Raw genomic sequence first — 20,745 nt, 5'->3', positions numbered from 1 at the left:
GTCCAGTGCTACAGCGCGAGGGCTTCATTCACGAAGGTGTTCTTTTGAATGCAGCCAGCCGATGGCGCACTGTCCCCGTTTCTCTCCTCTGCTGTTGTTTGAAGAAATCCCGGTCGTAGTGAGACCTCTGCGTTTTCTCTGATCTCCGGTCGTCCCTACACGAGTCCTGACGTTCCCCGCGAATTTTATCCACGCCGCTCCGCCGAATCCACTCATTTTCCACACCTACCTGACATGCGGCATTTGCGGGGAGAAAGGGCTAAAGATAATCATCGCATCACTCCGATGTGGATTTTTACACATTTTGGTATTTTGAGCTGAGCGGGTTTGATAGCGGGACAACTTTCCTTCACGACGCAGAGACAGAAACAGACAACAATAGATTATAAAACGGTCTGCTGCAGTTCAGCTGCAAGGTGAAGGACTGGAGACGATATGACATTTTTGCATTTTCTCACATCCAACAAAATCCCGGTAATATTTATACAGAATACAGGTTTCTTTTGTGACTTTTTGATAATCTACTTCTAATGTCGTATTTCATTACGCAAAACAAAATGTTATAATAATCATTGTTTGCTGTCCAATACTTTAAAATGTCATTTGTTTTCTGGTGATTAACACATGTGTAATTTTAATGCGTTGTGTGGACACTGCAGCATTGCTGATGGACGAATTGTATCCAACCGATCGTGATTTGTTTTCTTAATTTGGCTTATTCATGTTATGCGGACTAAAATGTAATGTCATTATTCAAAAACATTATTACCACCATCATGTCCAAATGCATGTCTCCTGTGCCGCTCAGGAAATCAACGGAGAGCCCCGCCGCCCTGGCCTGCCATATGTCATTTTCAGCGAGGTCATCTCAGGAGAGCAGCGGGTGCAGGAAATGTGGGAAACGTACAGGAGTTTTTTCTTTTTTTTTTCTTTCTTTGGGTGGGGTTTTTGTCTCGCTTTATTGCGGCCACGTTTTACGCGCACGCCATTTTTTCCCCCGTGCGCTTTTACGCACAGCGACACTGACTGAAAGTGGAGTGAAGAGGACAAAAGAGAAGGCAAAGAGCACCGGGGGCCACGCGCTGGTTGAGGTAGTAGTTTGTGCTGTTGATCGGGTTGTCGTATTACCCCTTGTGGAGATGACTGCGCAATCTACTGCCTTGCCGGCGCTGGTGACTTGCGACAGAGGAGCCAAAACCGGATCAACGCGAATGACTGAGCTCACTGTGTTTTGTAAACAGCATCAATTTAACGGAGACGAATGTGCCTTGAAAATAATCACGTCTCCTGTGAAATGTAGTGCGTAAATTTCCAGAAGGTGTCAACTGGAACCAATGAATGAGAGCAGTGCAAAACTAAAATGTCTCTGGTTTTACATGCATATTGAAATAAAGTGATTTTAATGGTATTCATCACGTGCGTTTGTGGTTTCTTGTGTTTATGTATCCAACGAAAGTCATCCTATTTAAAAAAAAAAAAATAAAAAAAGTCAAAGGAACTGAAATTAAGTCTTTGAATTTAGAGGATTCCCTTTACATGTAAATGCTATTCAATAAACTGGGATTCTCTTTTGTGCATGAATAATTCAATTGGCGGACTTTAGGACGAGTTTGGTGACTGTATGATTATTATCGGCTGCTTCTTTAAGTATATGAAAATGACTTGCAGAAAGCAGCAACGAAAAAAAAGTGTTTCCAATAAAGTTCTTGGTTCAAAATGAATGTGTTTTTTTGTAAAAGACATTATTTTGTCTTGTGTCATTTATGAATCCCACTGCTATTTGGGTGTTTATGACTAAATGATTTCATTAATGTACACCATGTTAAATTCTTACATTTTTAGTTCTTTGTACTGATTATAATGTGGGGAAGGTGTAGCAATTTTTTACCAATAAAGTGTTGCGTACCCATACCACCATAAGTACGCCAGAGAAAGATTTAGCATTTCAAAAGCAGTTTGTAAAACATACCAGGATGTCCGACTGCATTTTGCAGTTTGCAAGCCAGAGTGCTGTTCTGACCGACGATCCTTTGTGCAACCGATATGAGCGAGAGGGTCAAAATTCAAGGTACCATGTTATGACGATGTAGTGTGTCCCAATTGTATGCACACGGCATACAACAGTGCATACTCTGTAAAGGCAGCTGGAGTACATTCTTAAAGTGATTAGAACGCAGCAACTCCGGATGAGAAAATGTATTATTAATGTCTTCTGTCCCTTCTCTCAAATAAAGTAAATATACATTGTGCACAGTCCCTTAGGAGGCACATGGTTTCGGATAAAGGCACTCATCAAATGATGTCAAGCTTTAGACGCCCTTAGTAGTGAATGCACTTAAATGAAGTTATACCAGTTAGTACTAGTACCATACAAGGTAATGGAGCCAGCCATTTGTTTTCTCTTTGCATTTCTTCTGGGATTAATGCAGGAAATCAATTTGGGATAATGGCTTTTACCCGGGTTAACCTCCATAATCATTAAGAATGGCATCAATATTATTGCGTGCATTCAGTGAGTCCACTTCATCGACCCTGTTCTGTCAGTGTGTGTGTGTGTGTCCTGTAAAATGTTTTGAGTTTCCGTCAGCTCTTTTGCTCGTTGTTTCTTTCTCCTTCAGATTGATTAGTTATTGTAAACTGATTTGGACTGCAAGCAAAAAAAAGGATACTTGCATGCTGAGTTTACTTTACATTCGATTTTTACTTTTTTTTAATGACACAAACTACACATCATACATTTATCTTTAACATTTATTTTCTTTTTTAAATTTCTGGTAAAGAAACACTGAAGGTAAACATTGCTTTCTCACCCCCAAAGTCAGAGTTTCACAATGAAACATTAAAAATATTTCAACTTCATAGGTTATCTTATTGTTATACAAAATGTACATTTCACATTCACAAACAAAGGTTGAGGGTAAAACAATGGTTACTTAAAAACAGTTCCCCACTGGGCTTCAAACTTCCTCTTTGCTACAGTTAAAACCTTCCAGCCCTTCTCGATTTCCACCAACCTTTATAGTCTAAAGGTAGAAAAACAACAGCAGTGACTACTTTCACAATATAGCAACTTCAAAAAGGGGAAACCAACAGTCGGGCTGAAGGTACAAAGTAAACTTTCAAGTCTAAGAGTTTCCTTTCCGATGTATTTACAAATGTAGTGGAACGAATAAAGCGCCCTGAGGACTCCCTGCCTTCAGAAAATCCCTCTTAACGGCTTGTCCACTCAAACTACACATGAGAATTGAACCTGAGTTGATGTGCAGCAGTTGGGTGGCACAGTAGGATGACAAAAATAAATCATATATTCAATCTTTGACATTCTTCTAAGAGAAAAAGGCTTAATAAACATTCAACACATATTCTGATGCATCATTCAGACGTTGTCTTAACATGTTTGTTTGCAGTTCAAAACATTCAATCTCTGAGTCGGATGAAGCCGGGTTTTCTGATACTGCTCAGAGGACATGCCAAGAAAATAATGTGGTGGCAGGACAGACTTGAAAAAACAAAACGCATTCAATAAATTAAATAGAGAACAATTTAAAAAAAAAACTTGGTAACTGTCTAATAGCTTAATGTAATTAAAGATGCAACAAAAAATAATAATGACAGAATGTTTAAATAAAATATTTCTTTGATGGAATGTACCCGAGGAAAAATGCACCATATAACTTTAGGCAAATACAAATGACTGCTGCTTGGAGGAATGTCGATAATTAATTGTCAAAGCTAAGATGATAAATAGCCCACGCTACACTGTGGCACATATCATGTGACGTAAAACAAATGTTCGACATCTTGGGAAAAGGCTCCATCTTATACCCACCGCAAGTCGGCGCACAGCACAGCGCAACTGTCATTGTCAGTTTTATTCCGGCATAGTTGTCATTTGCATGCACAGCACCCACATTACGAAAGTAGCAAATGTACATGTGCCATCTGTGCGGCCATCTTTAAATAAGGTGTGGTGTCTTGAAGCGACTGCACCATTGATCAACAAGAACCTGCTCTAAAGTCAATGTTGCGGTATTTTCCTGCTATTTAAAAAGGCGCATTATTCAGATAAAAAAGTATTCAGATCATGTGCTGTTTGAGTAGCTAAAGTGGAGTTAGACACGCCCTAAATGCACTTGGGCTAGAGATTGTTTAAATGGGGGCCCATGTCCCAAACTGTCAAACTGTTCCTTTAACAATGGCTTTCTCATCCTGGCACTGCACCATTTCCAAATGAACTTCTTTGGATTCAGTCAATTGCCTGTAGGCCCCATTTTTATGAAATAAGGAGACATATTCTCACTTTACAGTAAGTCTAAAGTAAACCAGTGCTGCTCCAAAACTCTACATATCCTCTAATGGGGGGGTAATGTTATGCAGTCAATTTTTTTTTCTTTCTCAAACTGGAATCAAACGTTTCTAAAATGATGACCACTTTTTATTGATCCTCTGAAGTCTAAGTGTCTCCTTCTCCCAGACTACCTTTCATCCCCCACATCTCAACCCACTGTGATCGGCTGAGCAGTGTAGCCTGTATGAACACAGAATAATAATGTAGGGAAGAAAAAAAAGATTTTTTTTTTTTTTTTCAGACAAGCTAAACTCTTCATGGCTGCTTTTCTTTCTAAAGTACAATCAACAAGTAAAAAAAAAAATCACACCCTTAGCTCTTATGCTAAATGTCTGGGATGCCAATAACTCTAAAGGAACAACAACCTTAGAAATGGTCTACGCACATTTACAAACAAACACCATCATCACTAACGCTTCGATACATTACAGAAATACAAATTCAGTCCATATAAAAACAAACCGCAGTGTAAACCATTGCACCGTCGCTCATATTCCCAGGCCTACAATATGTCACTGCATGCACTGACACACAGGAAATCACTACATTCAAACTCCGTACACGTAGCTCCACATGTCCCCCTAAACACAAATGGGATCTGTACCGAGCCTCTAAAGCGTATGAAACATGCAAAACATGTCAAAGCAAAACTTTGTTTCCTTCTCTGTGACTTTGATTGTGATTCATTAATTTCTTATTACAGTTATGTATTTAATTAAATTCTCCCTGTTGCAGGGAATATTTCAGGGCCTAAAGTGCGATCATACTGATGTACAAATCATAATCTAATGTTAAATCTTATGAGGGTCACTTAAAAAAAATACATTTTTATATCGTTTTGTCGATTTATATCTTCATATTGCCCACCCCTAGTGCACATTGTACAAAATATTTACTCAAAAGGAACTGGTTAACATATTTGCTTTCTTGCGATGAGATCATCGATGATCTCATAAAGTCAAAGCATGGATGTTTCATGAAGCAACATAGATTTTTCGCAAAAAATGTAAATGTTAAGACTAGGATTAAATAAATTGTGAATTTCTTTCTATGCAGATGTTAAAATAATGCCAATTCAACCATAAACCATCTCAAACTATGTTGATCCATACAGGCTGAAGAGATCTTACTCCAGAGTAAAACAAGACTGTGAGAATGGAAACACTAAAATCTCAATGCTACAATGAGTCTGTGATCTGGAAGCAGTTCTTCTTCAAGTGAGTCCTTCAAAGCCACACTGTGGCGAAACGGAAAACGCGACTGACCTGGCAGCTCTGCCCGCGGTCACGAGACGAAGGAGGTTTCTTTATAAACGCTGAAGGAGAAGAGGGGAGGACTAAAGGAGAAGGAAGAAGAGGAGCCATGTACAGCACTGCAAGAGGGAAGAAGGGCAGAAAGAAAAGAGGTATTTTCTTCACTTTGGAAGAGCATTCGTCTTTCAGCGTTCACATCTCTGCAGGAGTTCAGGGGCCGTCAAGATGTTTTCACTCCATCACTTTTAACTTTAAATAGATACAATTATTTCTTGACAATTTGGATTCATGACACAAATGTTCATGTTTTTGAGTTTATAAAACAAACGATGATGGAAGCGGAGCTGACTGCCGTGTCCCCTGAGCAGCCAAATTTGGTGGCTGACCAATGAACTCCTAAAGAGATATGAAAACAAATCTAAATCTCCAAACATTAGTACATCCTTCTAAAGGAAGGAAGAAAGTAAATGTGCAAACGACACTGAGGAAACTGAACAGGGATTCTCAGTTCAAATCAGTCCTGTTGGTTGAAGAGCCTTCCGCCTCTCTGTGGGGCTTCTCAGGGCTGACTGTTGCCGTACATCAGCGGTATGATGAAGGCCGAGATGTCGTCTCCGGAGCCCAGGCGCTCATTGGTGATTCTCCAGCCTCGGTCCCTCAGCACGCCACGCGCTCGCATCACCAGGTCCTGTGCTGCCATCGTATACCTGGAGAGAAAAGACGATGAAGCCTGTAATCCACAGTGTGTGGGGCCGTTCCACTGACACGTGATGCAAACAGTTATTAGTCATTATATTATCCCACTGTCCATTTTTTATTATTATTTTGACTTTTCAAGATTATATTTTTGACTTCATTAGCAGAAATATTGTTATGTAATATATAAATAAAAGTTATGTAATTTATACTTGAAAGGGAAACAACGCCTGCAAAATAAAACAGTTTAACATTAAAGTATAAAAACAATACAGGCAAAAATACTTGACATTTACAGGAGGAGTTGAAGGACTTTTAGGTTTACAGAATCCAATCAACACAACCTGTATTTACAGAGAAAGAGACAGAAATATTAAAGAAATATTAGACCTGTGTAGGTCATCGGGGTCACAGTTGGCCAGGAATGTGGTGACGGTTTCGGCTACTTCCTGGTTGGAGAGGACGTCCCAGAGGCCGTCGGTTCCCATTACCAGAACATCATCAGCCCCGTGCTCATACTGCGCCAGGTTATAGACCTGAACCTGCAGGCCAACACACAAAGCATGAACATTTAAATAAAAAACTGAAGTAGCAACTAAATTACTTTAGTACATTTTATGTCTTCAGCTGAAATAGCTCACTTTGACCCAGGCATCACGACTTGATACATTCAAGGCAGTTTTCAGTCACTGAGAGCAACTGGAGAAGCTACTTGAAAGCCTCTCGTGAGGAGAGAGTCGTGTTTGTGAGAGAAAGAAAGACGCAGACATGCTGCTGGGAGTTCACTCTTCCATGTGAACCTGTCATGAACTCTAGTTTTAATGAATTAAAGATCAAGCAGAGAGCTCTGGGAGGGGAAATGCAAAACACTATAAGACAAACTACATCAGGAGATGAAAGAGCTTTGAAACCAGACAGTCGGACAGACGGGTGAGCTCGAGTTCTCCTGCAGCAGAGGACATGGTTCAGAGTGCAGGTATGACAGCAGAAGATGCAGGGCGAGGTAGGGGAACGTAAAGAAGATAGATGCTGACATGTTACAATACCTCGTGTTTGGAAAGCTTAGCATGACCAAATGAAACACAGGCCTGGAGTCTCCTGTGTCTCTTCCTGTGTCTCTTCCTGTGTCTCTTCCTGTGTCTCTCCTGTGTCTCCTCCTGTGTCTCCTCCTGTGTCTCCTCCTGTGTCTCTTCCTGTGTCTCTTCCTGTGTTTTTTCCCTGTGTCTCTTCCTGTGTCTCTTCCTGTGTCTGTGTCTCTCCATGTGTCTCTCCATGTGTCTCTCCATGTGTCTCCTCCTGTGTCTCTCCATGTGTCTCTCCATGTGTCTCTTCCTGTGTCTCTTCCTGTGTCTCCTCCTGTGTCTCCTCATGTGTCTCTTCCTGTGTCTCCTCCTGTGTCTCCTCCTGTGTCTCCTCCTGTGTCTCTACATGTGTCTCCTCCTGTGTCTCCTCCTGTGTCTCCTCCTGTGTCTCCTCCTGTGTCTCCTCCTGTGTCTCTACATGTGTCTCCTCCTGTGTCTCCTCCTGTGTCTCCTCCTGTGTCTCCTCCTGTGTCTCTACATGTGTCTCTACATGTGTCTCTACATGTGTCTCTTCTTTGTTTTGCACATTTCTGTGTCTTTGTGTGTTACAACTACCTGTAGATCATTGACATGGTGTGAAACCACTGGCAGGATAAAAGCAGCATTTTTGCAGTTTCTTTTTGGGCGTGTATTGTTAATCATTTTAATGTTAAAAGGAATCCAATATCCTCATGTGTCTCCTCATGTGTCTCTCCCTGTGTCTCCTCCTGTGTCTCTTCCTGTGTCTCTACATGTGTCTCTACATGTGTCTCTACATGTGTCTCTTCATGTGTCTCTTCATGTGTCTCTTCATGTGTCTCTACATGTGTCTCTACATGTGTCTCTTCCCGTGTCTCTTCTTTGTTTTGCACATTTCTGTGTCTTTGTGTGTTACAACTACCTGTAGATCATTGACATGGTGTGACACCACTGGCAGGATAAAAGCAGCATTTTTGCAGTTTCTTTTTGGGCGTGTATTGTTAATCATTTTAATGTTAAAAGGAATCCAATATCCTCATGTCAGCGGGCTGCAGGCGCGTGTAGCTGTCTGTGATTAATTGACAGCAGCTGGCCGGCTGCCTGAGTGCCAGTGTTCCACCGGAGGGAACAAGACCAAGTAAATCAACTTGCTCTGTAGCTACATGTGATGGACATTGTGCTGTTGGTGGAAGTGGAAAATAAGGACCACACCAGCATCTAACCGGACCCAGAGGGACGTTTGCAGGTACGTTTACATGCTGTTTAATGTGCTGCAGCTCAGCAGCTGGCTCTCACCTCAGGGCAACAGGACAGGAACGGTTTGATGTAGATGTTGGAGTCATGAACTTTGAGGTCATGGTCACCGAGTCCTCGCGTCACACCGATGGTAGCCAACACTCGTGCCTGTAAAACATAGATTGGTTTAGTTTGTCAGTTAGTCAATATGGGAACGTCCATATGTTCCTTTATGGCTGACAGGGACCATGATGGCACTGTTTCACTCTGCTACCTGCCACAATTCACAACATATGTTTAACACAGAGCTGATTGTTCAGTCCCGTGTGTTGCAGTAGATATTTGCATTTGGGTGCATTAAATGTAAATATATTTGGTGGCGCATCTGTAAAGTGTAGTGTGCTGACACTTTCTATTTCTGTCATTAATTATCTAATTATTTTTTCAATATTCTTCCGCTCTTGAATCTCTGTGTTATAACGGGTTCAGTCTGTTCTTTGAATTCAACAGTTTTTCTTTAGACGACACCGGCGCTGTGCGGTTGTTGGCTGCAGTTTTATTTTCCGAAGGAGACTCGCGTGACGTCTCTGTTGGAATCAAACAGAGTTGATCGAAACATGAAACAAACTAACATTACTGAACATTTGAAGCGTTTTGTGCAATTTATTTGGTGGAGTGTTTTCTTCTTCTTTTCATCTCATCCCCTGCCGTCCCAGCGGGATTAACTTCACTTCTCAGAGACAACTGTCGTGTGTGTGTGTGTGTGTGTGTGTGTGTGTGTGTGTGTGTGTGTGTGTGTGTGTGTGTGTGTGTGTGTGTGTGTGTGTGTGTGTGTGTGTGTGTGTTAGATGTAGCTACTGGAGTGAAACAGATGGACTGTCTCCTCTCTTCTCGTTAGGGTGTACATTGACACACACGCACAGTGTGGTACTCGCACATCAGAGACCGTGTGTGTGTGTGTCAGATTGACAATGTTGGAGAGAGTGATTTTCTCTGCACCACTGAATTCCAGAGTGTACGCACGCACGCACCTTTTTCCCTTCACCATATATCAGTGGAAACTTGAGATCTTCATCCTCGATGGTCTTGTACGCCCTGTGTTTGAAGAAAGAAAAGAAAATCGGACAAAGAAAAAGAATAGACAACATTGAGATGTCCTGACTTTTACGCTCCAAACAAAAATACACTTCCCATAATGCAACTTGATACAATCTCTTGTTGGACCCTCCCCGTGCAGTAAATGTCCACATCTTTGAATCTCATAACTTAAGTTTGTAACTCAAGCTGAGAGAACCCCGATGACATCATTATTAATATTTACATTTATATTAGACGATATAAAACTTTGCATTGGCTGAGAGATACTAACCACGATAGATAAACTGATCTAGATGTGGAAATATGGCGGAGTGCCCTTTAATGTTATAATCCTTTGTCAGTTTAGCATTAAACAAATATTTACTTCCAGTTTTCCCACCATTTGTTCCTCAACCCTTGTTACTAAACATAGTGTAGGTGGGAATCAAAGCAACTGCCATGCTTCTAGTAGCTTTTGATTCTGTGTCTCGTTGCGGCTCCTCTCCAGAGAGCAATAACAAGCGTTTCTTCGCTGCTGAAAAATTTAGCGAGAGAAAGGGGAGGAGGGGATCTTAGAGCACACAAGTAAACAACACAAAGATGAATTCAGAAGTGCACAAATGGAAGCAGAAGATCTACAAACACACCACTTTGATGTCTCCGCTGATGTACTTAAAGGAGCTGGATTAGAGTCGGTCACCAGTCAGTGGAGAATATCAGCAGCTTCAAACTGCTTCACATCTGACCAGGGTTTGCCCCGTCTGTCAGTGGGCGTCCCTCTCTGTCCATCTCAACGAGACGTGTGCTTTTACCGGCTCAGACGCAACGCTCACCTCCGTCTGGCCTTTGTGTTGACTCGTCAAACTGAGCACCTCTGTGCGTCACACACTGCACTCATTCATCCTCACAGTGGCAGGATGTGTAGGTCATATGAGAATGTTCTGCTTTCCAGAGTTACAGGCATTTAATGCTTAATCATAAATGCCACCCAATCACTTTCATTGAATGTGCATTTACTTACGTCGTCACTAGCAGACAGTCTGCTCAGAGAACAGCTGCAGACTAAATATGAGTGTTGTTTAGAGCTGCAAATACTAATGGATTAGTTGAGGGTCACTAGAACATTCACTGCCAACTATTTTGATAATCGATTTATCGGTTTGAGTATTGATTTTAAGAAAAAAAGCTTCTTTATGTCACGGTGGGGTGAAGGTGAGGACCCAAATGCAGTACACTGGACGATGATTTTAACAAAAAACAAGCTTTATTAAAAACAAAGCCAAAGCTAACAAAGTACAAAAATAAAGTAACAAACAAACACAAACCAATCACGGGACGAGCAGAACACTACGTAACATGAATGACAATCCGACAAAACACACTGGGGCAGACAGGGATAAATACACAGACACTAAACGAGGGAACAAGGAACAGCTGGGGGAGAAAGGCAAGTCAGATAGGTCAATTTATGACAAACAACCACCTGACCCACAACAAATTGCAACAAAAAGGTTTCTCAGTGGTGTTCATTCCTACGGGATATACTGATCAACAGAAAAAAAGTCTACCAAAATCAGACCTCTGGACCTCATAGTCAAGATGGCCGCCGCCAGGCTTCAAATTCACTAAAACAGCTATAACTTCTTCAATAATTGTGATGGAAACATAATTATTGGTTCTAGTCCATGGTTTTAAGGGGTGGGAAATCAACTGGTGTCATTTAATTTCAGATCTGGGCAGTATTTAACCTGAAATCCAAGATGGCGGCAAAAGATTAAGGGCTTAAAATCAATAAATTGCCCATATATAATATATCTCCTATCTCGAAAGGCAATGATCTAATTAAGTACATGTATCCCATTCTTCGAATGCTCTTTCCCTGAATCTTGGAAGGATCACTTGCAGGCTGTTGCTGATGCCTTGCCAATAGTTGCAGCAGCTGGACACCACAACTACACGAAGTCCGCTTACCTCTACGTACAAGAAACGGCTAAACTGGAGAAAAACCACCCAGATGTGTATGAGAAGTTTCAAGATGGCTACCATGTGATCCGGCGAACAAACCAGTTTTGGGCAGGCCTCAGCTGTGATCTAGTCATTGAATAAACACTCATGAGATCACTAAAAAGCACCGGTGGCTTGACTCATGGCAGTAAGATGACAGAGGAACAGCGAGCATTGTGGACAATGTCAGCCCCCATAACATCTGAGGTCAACATCGCCATGCAGGACTTTAACGACCTCACATACACAACAAGCAAACAACATAAAGAAGCAACGGGTGCCAGAATTGAAAGAGACTCATCTGACCTCTCGAAGATAAGCACGAAGCTGAGCACATTTTCACCCTTCTCCTCGGATCCTGCATTAAGAAATGTTATCAGTGCCGAACAAAGACATCAATGTGCATGAATATGAATCTGTTGGGAACAAAATCATCGAGAGAATGATTGGACAACCTTTGTTTTCCTTCTCTATTAAGAGGAAAGAGAAAGCGAAGACCCTGGGAAATTCATCTGCTGTCCAGGTTGCTCCTGACAGAACCATCGATCCCAGCTTGCTGTTCCAAAGATTCATGGTGGTATCCCAGACAGGTGATTTGTCACTTGAGGAAGTGATGAGGTACGAGCTCAGTCCATACCCACCATCCCTCTTTGAGGACAACAAGATCTTGAGGAAGGCCGACAAACCTCAACACGCTGAGCCGTCAATGACCACTGTACCAAGGCACTGGCATGTGAAGGAGCACCTGATGCCACACTTTCAGCACACCCTCAGACTGAAAGATATGTGCTTGATGGAGGATCCTTGCTGCACAAACTCAAGTGGAAGAAGGGAGATACGTATGGTAAAATAGCCGGAACATATGCAGACTTCACAATAAGGCACTATGGGGCAGCAACTGTTGTATTTCATGGCTATGGTGCAGGTCCTTTGATAAAGGATAACACTCAGCAGAGACGAGGACAAACCAACAGGTATCTGACTGTGAACTTGACCGGTGAAACCGAATTTGACGGAAAGAGAGATGAATTCCTATCCATCGGCAGTAACAAGCAACAACTAATCACCTTAATAGGTGATCAGCAGAAGAAAGTGGGCTGCAGTTATTCAGACAGAAGGGGACGCTGATGTGGACATTGCAAAGACAGCAGTAAACAGCACAATTCTGCATTCCACCACACTAATCGGAGAGGACACGGATTTATTGATGCTTCTTCTTCATTACTGTTTGGCAGATGGGAAACCACTGTATTTCAGATCAGACAACCAGTCAAGAAGCAATCTGAAAATATACGACATCAATCGGATGAAGCATCTTCTCGGGAATAAGTTATGCACCCAAATATTATTCCTGCACTCCTTCACAGGATGTGATTCAACGTCTCGTGTGTATGGCATTGGGAAGAAATCAGTCTTTCAAAAACTTGTGAAAGATGATCAAGTACTCAAGTTGTGTGCAGATACATTCACTTCGAGAGGCGTGAGCCTCGCTGAAATAGAGAACCTTGGCAGCCAAGCGCTGACCGTTATATTTGGTGGGGAGAGCACATGTTCTCTGGCAGCCATGAGTCACAGCATATTCAACAAAAAGGTCTTTCGTTACGCCTGAACGTCTTCCCCCAACGGAATCTGCCACCAAGTTTCATTGTCTCCGAGTTTACTACCAGGTCATGGTTTGGATGGGAATGGAGAGTGACCTTGATCCTCTGGACTGGGGTTGGGGACTTGAAGACAATCGATACGTATGACACGTATGATACGTTCATGACTGCCATGAATGCTGCACCAGACAATCTTCTGAAAATGATACACTGCAACTGCACCACAGCTTGTGGTACACCCCGTTGCAGCTGCCATCTTGGAAATGACCCAGTTTTAACCCATTTCCAGAGGTCTGATTTTGGTAGACTTGGTAGATTTCCGTAGGAATGAAAACCACTGAGAAACCTTTTGTTGCAATTTGTTGTGGGTCAGGTGGTATATCGACCTGTCTACAAGCAGATCGTTACACTTTAAATGTAAATATTTTCTGTTTTTTTTTTTTACTCTTATGACACAAAACTGAATATCTTTTGAGTTGTGGACACAAAAAAGGGAATTTGAGGACATCCTCTTGTGCTTTTGGAAACTCTGAGCGACATTTTTGATGATGCAAATTGCTGTTGGTTCAACGATCCTGATCTGGAGATGCAAATGTGAGGCATTCGGTAAATTTCTTAAAAATAGATACTTCCCATGTCTTAGCATTTTTAAGACTTTTGAAAGATTGTTTTAAATGAATGAAATCAATGCATTTTAAGACTTTAACTGAACTAAATCATCACCTTTGGAGGAATGCTGGTCCTGTAGGAGCTGCTTACTGCTTTGCTCGAGGGCACCTCAGAAGCAGCTGTTACTATAAACAAGCCTCAGAAGTCATTAAACATCTTTTGGCTTTCTCAAATCACTCAATTATTCTCCAGCTAGGTTAATAGAAAAATGTCAAGCTATACCCAGTCCTTCCCGAGATATGGACAACATATTAAAAAAAAGAATCCTTCCTTGCTACCACTTCCTGGCTTGGATGTGAAGAAGAACACAACAGTAGGCCCATCCTGGCTGCTCCTGAGGCGTGAAACATACATCACGATACACACAGTACTGTAGGAGCAAGAGCAGCACATCTCATTACCAGCTTCCACCGGAGCCACAGTCACACAGCATGGTGCCTCGCTGGCCCACAGAACACTGCACATGCAGGGCCATGTCTGCTGTATCATTATATCATCTCAAGGCTGCTGCTCCCTCATTATCTCTCTGCTGGTCTCTTCAGCTCTCGCTGTATAGAAGAGTCTGAGCAGCAGTAAAGGAGCGGAAGGGAGTGAGAGAAGCAGAGACTCAGATTGTTGTTTGGTGGAAGGTGGATGCAGCTGGAGAGGGCTGTGTGCCATCCCACAACATTAGCAGTTTTCCTTTCACATCATAATTTGACAGGCGTGATTTGCAGGTTATTCATCTCAAGCACACATTTTGAGGCTGCAGGGGGGTCTGTGTCTGCAGGTGCTGTGTCTGCGAGGTGAAAATGGCGTGTAAAAGAGATAAGATGGAGGAAGACTTACCATCCATTCATGGTGAAGTCTCTGTAGAGCATCCTCTTGCCCACCTCCTTCCTCTGAACTCTTCGGGGAAATTCCAGGTGTGTGAACTCATTTCCTAACAGGTGAGGCTGCATGAAACCCTGGAGGACACAATGACGGTCTTTATGTCAGTCAAGCAGCTAAATGTGTGGCACATTTACAGATCAAATGAAAGTCATCTTCCAATACTTTGGTTTCTTTGTCACTTCCCTCTCTAGCCGGACTCATACGGGAATTCTAGCTGATAATATGATATCGGAGAGTTAAAGAAATGATAATATATTGGCCGAGGCTGTTGACATTAGATTGGATTTATGATTGAGGGGTAGAACCCTTCACTTCCTTTAGTTTAACATGACCTTCAATATGGTTATTAAAGGAATTGTACTGAGCAGGATGTTGTACAGCTCATTGCTCTCTAGTGGACGAACTATGTAATGACCTCACGCTTCTCGGCAGAAGGAAAGTATTTGGTAGTGAGCCTCCGACTAAAGATGCATCTAGAGAGTTTATCCAAACATCATCTTTGAAATGTCTTCATGAACTCAAAGGAAACATTTCAGTGACTGCTTCATTACCAGGAACTGGAGTCGCTGCCGTTCTGATTCTGGGGTGAACTCCGTCGACACGGGGATGATCTCGTTGTTTCTGATGATGATTGCCCTGCAGACACACACAAAGTTGGAGAAGTAATGTACATGCAACCCAACAGTTTTCTGCCCCAGCGTGTTGATTCCATGCAAGAGATTTACTTTAAACGTACAGTATGTAATTATCTGCCTCCTAGGGGATTCTCAATCCAAACAGTAACAGAAGACGAAGCTCGGTAGTGTAGTGGATGAGGAGTCATTGCACTCAGCTTCTCCCGTTAGATCAATGCTTGTTCATCATTCAGGAGGTTTTTACCGACAGCCCAATTATCTGCATTAGTCTCGTCCTCTTCAAAACAAACCGGCACGGTGAGTAAAGCTGGTAAAAGCACTGAACGAAGCAGCTTCACGCTAAGGGCGGAGCGGCTGCAAGCTAAAGGCTAACGTTTGCTCAGCTGGTCTCTCTGATAACTTGAGATCCAGACGTACGATGACTAGAATCCTTCATACGTTTTAGGTCACATATTTTATTCAAACTAAAGTAAAAACAAATGGGGTGCAAAAATGAGCAACGTTAGCCATGGATGGATGTGTAGCATGTGTACTGTGGAGTTATCGAAGGTGCAAAAGCAGAAGAAGGCTGCAGGAAGGCAGAGACAGAGGACACATGGAGCAGCTCTTATAGCATGCAGCCGGCCGCTCTCCCCCGTCAGCCAATTTCCCGCTGAGCTTGGCCAGGACAGCGTCCCAAAACAGTGACAAGTGCGTCACAATGTACTGACATCATACTGCATGTCTTTGGGTTCCTATCGGTTTTACTCATCTAGTGGCACGAAGATGAGCATACACACCTGCTGTCACCTGCGTTCCCAACATACAGCTTTCCTAACAAGTAAACCACAGTGAGCGCTGTACATCCTCCTGTGATGTTAAAGACCTGCTTCTCCCGCTCAATCTGGGCATCCTGAAAAAGGAAGAGACATGTCGATCTTTAATGAAGCAGCACTTAAGAAGCACAATAGAAAGAAAGCTTAAAACTGCGACATGAGACAGTAAAACAGAATTGTATTTAATCTGGGTACTGCAGGATCCAGTTTGGACAGTGTGGACTGTTTTCCATCGCCATCTAGTGGTAATACTGCACAGACTTCTTCTACTGGCTTCTACAGAGATCTCATTACAAAGCAATTTAAAGGAAACACTCGACTGGTATAAAATAATCTGTTCTCTTATGGATGACTGGACTGCAGATATCTGTGTTAATAAAACAGGTTTGGGATACTTTTGGTACCATAAAATAGGTAGATGATGCTGTGGCTGCTTCCTCAGTAGCAGTAACTTAATACGCTTAATTAAAAAGCAAAATTACTTGAGGCATAATTGAGAAGTTTTGCAGTCTAATGCGTATGTGTGCGGTTGAGTGGCGTTTAGCCCGGAGCCGTCATTTCATAAGCCAGCTCTCTGAGGCCAGATGTCAAAATAAACTGTAAATACAGACGCTACATTTGAGGATTTCTAATTCTTTCTTAAGTTAATACTTTAACACTCCTCAACTCAGCTAGAGTATGACACGATGTAACTGTAGAGTATTCACTTTAAGACCTATATTACAACAAACGTGTTGAATAAGTATAGACAGTAAAATGTGGCAGGTCTGTAACTGAGTAACACTTTCCTGCAACCTTACTGTAAGTTTCTACACACAAAAGTCTATTATGCCTATAATGTCAAGTAATGATGTGCGGCAGAGTGGCGTCCGGTGAGTGCGAAAGCTTTCAGGACCGATCAGGAGGAGTGGGCTGACATTGATCATGACCTTGCACCTGCCTCTCACCATCTCTTTGAAGGCGTTCTCTATGGCTCCTATCACCAGGCTCTCATGCTGGATCTTCTTCTCAGTATAGAAGCGTGGCGGTGGCGGGGTGTTGCACGGGGAACCTGGTGCACCTGTTGCGCCGCGCAGAGAAGCGGCCCGGGTCAGGGCTCGGTGAGGCCCTGTGGTGTTTCCCTGGAGGTAGGGGTTGTTGTCGGGATTCTCACCCAGGACAGTCGGGGGCAAGCAAGCAAGGTTGCGTAGGATCTCGATGACGGCCTGGAGCTGGCAGGCGATGTGGTGCTGCAGTAGGCGGGAGGCGACAACCGCTGCACCTGAGCCAGCGTGACCATCGAACAAGCCCCAGTAGTGGAACACCAGACCTTCACTGTCCTGCAGACACAAGTGGCAACAGCATACAGTTACCAAGAAAATCAAAAGATGAATAAAATGTAATCACATGACATAAACATGAGGGTTATTCTTCTTCTTCTTCTTCTTCTTTTTTGCTCAAACATGTCTATCTTTCAGTGTCCCACCCTGTGTCCGTCACTGCCACATTTAAATTCTTCAGCAGGATTGCGTGGGACAAACTGCTTAACTATGAAGTCTAGTGCGTAGAAATGACCTTTTAATAACATGAGATGTTTCACGAGGGTGAACGTGATAACCGCTACACTACGGAAGCTAATGCAAACAGTTTGTGGCAGTCCAGAAACATCGGTCTAAACTTAAACCACACCCTGATGTAACATCTTTTTTCAAAGTTTATAACCTTCGGTTCTTATAAATTTGTTAAGAATTTGGCAAACGTACCAAACGTCAGAATGGGAAGTTTGAAATCTGTAATAATTCCAGGAGGACATTTCTCCCACGCTATTACTAACACCATCTGGCAGTCCTCGTCCATCACGTAGTGTATTCCAATGAAAACAGGGCGTTGCTGAGAAACACTGCTGGGTGGAAGTTCACCTCCTTGGACAAATAAGTGATGAACAATCAAACTCATATCGAGCCAAAGATGATCCGACCGCATTTTTCTTTTTAAAGTCATTTTTGTTTCTTTATTCTAATGAGAAATTGTATGATAAATTCATTTCTGTGCAAGCTTTCCCACGCAGCGCTGAGGGTGAGGGCTCTGGCTGAGTTCACTACATTTACACTAGTTTACTTTTTAACAGGAGATTACATTTGGGCTACTACAGCTTTGCTAGTGGCTATGTGAGTCTGAACTTTGAGCTATATGATCAGCAATGACTTAGCATGCTGCTAACTATCTTATGCACAAAGCACGCTGTTTCCCCCGCTGTCTTACTTCTCCTAGCTTGCTGTGATCCACACGGAGCCCCAGGCTCTCTCCGTTGGGCAGGGAGTTGCGTCTCTTGGCCGTGGGGGTCTTGCTGGGCGTGGAGGGAGGGCAGTAGCTCATTGGCCTCCTTCTTGCTACGACCACCTCGCAGCAGGCCTGGTCCTCGTTCAGTGCACTCTTACCAGCATTAATCACCCTGAAACAAAAAGGTACAACATATACAGGCCGACTCATAGTTAAGGTTTGTACTGTTGGTCAGAGCTCCTTATATAAAAATCACATTTGGCGACAAACTTTCGGAATTATTTTTTTAATTTTTAATTTTACAGATAACATTTTTTGCTACAAGGAACAGATGCACCAATTGCTGTGATTGGACAGTCTGGCAGCTGTAGTCTGGAACGAGCGGTTGAATTAAAGCCAACATCGGATGCTTTTTGTTGGATGAAACGGTACTGCAGTCTTTCATGGCTCACTGCAGGACCACAACCATTAGGTTTATACGTGCACACCCAGCAGAGCAGCTGGCGTTGCATGTTTCATGTTCCTGATGAAGATCAAACCGGAGAGCTTGTTCGTGGTACTGCTCTGTACATACATACATGCCCAGAGCTGCGTCTGTGTCGCCTCATTCATCTTTATCTTTTAAGACATGTCTTATTTCCTATTTTTTTCCCCACATTTTTCAGAGTAGCAGTGCCATGGATAGGTTTTTATATATAATGAGGTCAATGGTCTTCGTCTCCCTCAACACACACACACGTCAGAAAATAACGTTTAAAAGCGTTGTCATTATAGCGAATGCAACAAAAATAGTGAAAAATAAAGAGTGCAGAGGCAGCTCCGACGACACTGGCAAGTCTGACAGACGTCTCTGGAGGCTGTTGTGAATGTGTGTGTGAGTTGAAAAATTTCCGTGCCTATTTATAGACAGACTGTGCTCGGCAGCATCAATGTCTGGTTCTCAAATGCTTGTTAACCTTGGATGAAAAGAAGGATAGGGAGAGGCTCATGGACAGATGCTGGGACAGTTCTTGCTTATATTGATAGGATGTGTATGAGTATATATGTATGCACATAAGAATTTTTCATTGTCATCATGTTGTGCTTCATACTTGTATATGTAACAAAAGCTAATACCATTTACGCAAATGAACCATTTGGAGAGAGAGAGAGAGAGAGAGGAGAGAGAGAGAGAGAGAGAGAGAGAGAGAGAGAGTAGGAGAGAGACAGGAGAGAGGAGAGAGAGAGAGAGAGAGAAGAGAGAAGAGAGAGAGAGAGAGAGAGAGAGAGGATAGAGAGAGAGAGAGAGGAGAGAGAGAGAGAGAGAGAGATCTCTCTCTCTCTCTCTATCTCTGCTACTCTTATACTTTGTATCCAGACAGGCAGAACTACCTGTAAAGATCATTGAGGAGAAGGAAACAGACTCTCAGGCAGAAAAAGAAAAGCAAGAGAGGAGAGAGACTTGAAAGCATTTCGCTGCAGATTATGAAGTGGTTCAATTGGAGGATAACAAATCAATAAAGGCCTTTTGTATTTTGAACCTTGTTTATATTTGTTTAACTTTAATGGATTGTAGTGAAAATCCAATAAAGAAGAAGCCCTTTTTAAAATGTGTACAGCAACATTGTCTGTAACAAAGACAACATTTTACAGGATGCAAATTCTTGGCTTTGTGCTAAGTACATTGAGAATATTCAAATATTCCATTGAACATAGTTAATTAGCCTCTGCTGTGGTTGTAGGAACTGTGGAAATACTACAACACTCTACATCGAATGTCCCTTAAAGAGCAGCAGCAGGCAGTACATGGCCCCCGCTCTGCTACGTTAGATGATGTATTAGTTCTAACTGTGCTAACAACTCTCATAAAGCACAAAGTGTTAACATTGGATCTGCTTGCTAAGTCATTCTGCTTTGGTAATGATGTGTCATTCACCATGCATGCAGAGTATAAAAGCCATCATATCCAGAGGGCTGCTCTTCACTGATTATGCAGCTCTGCTTTCATACCTGATATTTTACCCCTGCACACATAATTATAGCTCTGAGTTACTGTGGTCATAAAACACAACAAGATTCTAGTCAAGTGTGTACACACACATATACACATATATATATATATACACACATATACATATATATATATACACACATATATATATATATATATATATATATATATATATGTATATGTATATATATATACACACATATATATATATATATATATATATATATATATATATATATGTATATGTAT

General features: G+C 42.2%; 1 protein-coding gene and 1 long non-coding RNA gene across 2 annotated transcripts; one reads left to right on the top strand and one right to left on the bottom strand.

The window, feature by feature from the left end:
- The first annotated feature begins 164 nt into the window (after positions 1-164).
- LOC115028455 (uncharacterized) lies at positions 165-1,408 on the top strand. Its single transcript, XR_003834565.1, has 2 exons — positions 165-474; positions 809-1,408. It is a non-coding gene; the product is annotated as an uncharacterized LOC115028455 (long non-coding RNA).
- Positions 1,409-2,686: 1,278 nt separating this feature from the next.
- Positions 2,687-18,975, bottom strand: LOC115028646 (protein phosphatase 1H-like). The gene is made up of 10 exons (XM_029462535.1): positions 18,959-18,975; positions 18,489-18,678; positions 17,195-17,566; positions 16,212-16,324; positions 15,349-15,433; positions 14,753-14,871; positions 9,605-9,668; positions 8,634-8,741; positions 6,688-6,839; positions 2,687-6,308 (listed from the first exon to the last, which is right to left on the bottom strand). The coding sequence occupies exons 1-10, from the start codon at positions 18,973-18,975 to the stop codon at positions 6,161-6,163; spliced, it is 1,368 nt and encodes a 455-aa protein (XP_029318395.1). The 3' UTR covers positions 2,687-6,160.
- Between the last annotated feature and the right edge of the window lie 1,770 nt (positions 18,976-20,745).

Source organism: Cottoperca gobio, chromosome 23 (genome assembly GCF_900634415.1).
Source record: "Cottoperca gobio chromosome 23, fCotGob3.1, whole genome shotgun sequence".
NCBI classification, from domain to species: domain Eukaryota; kingdom Metazoa; phylum Chordata; class Actinopteri; order Perciformes; family Bovichtidae; genus Cottoperca; species Cottoperca gobio.
This window is presented reverse-complemented; position numbering and strand designations above follow the sequence as displayed.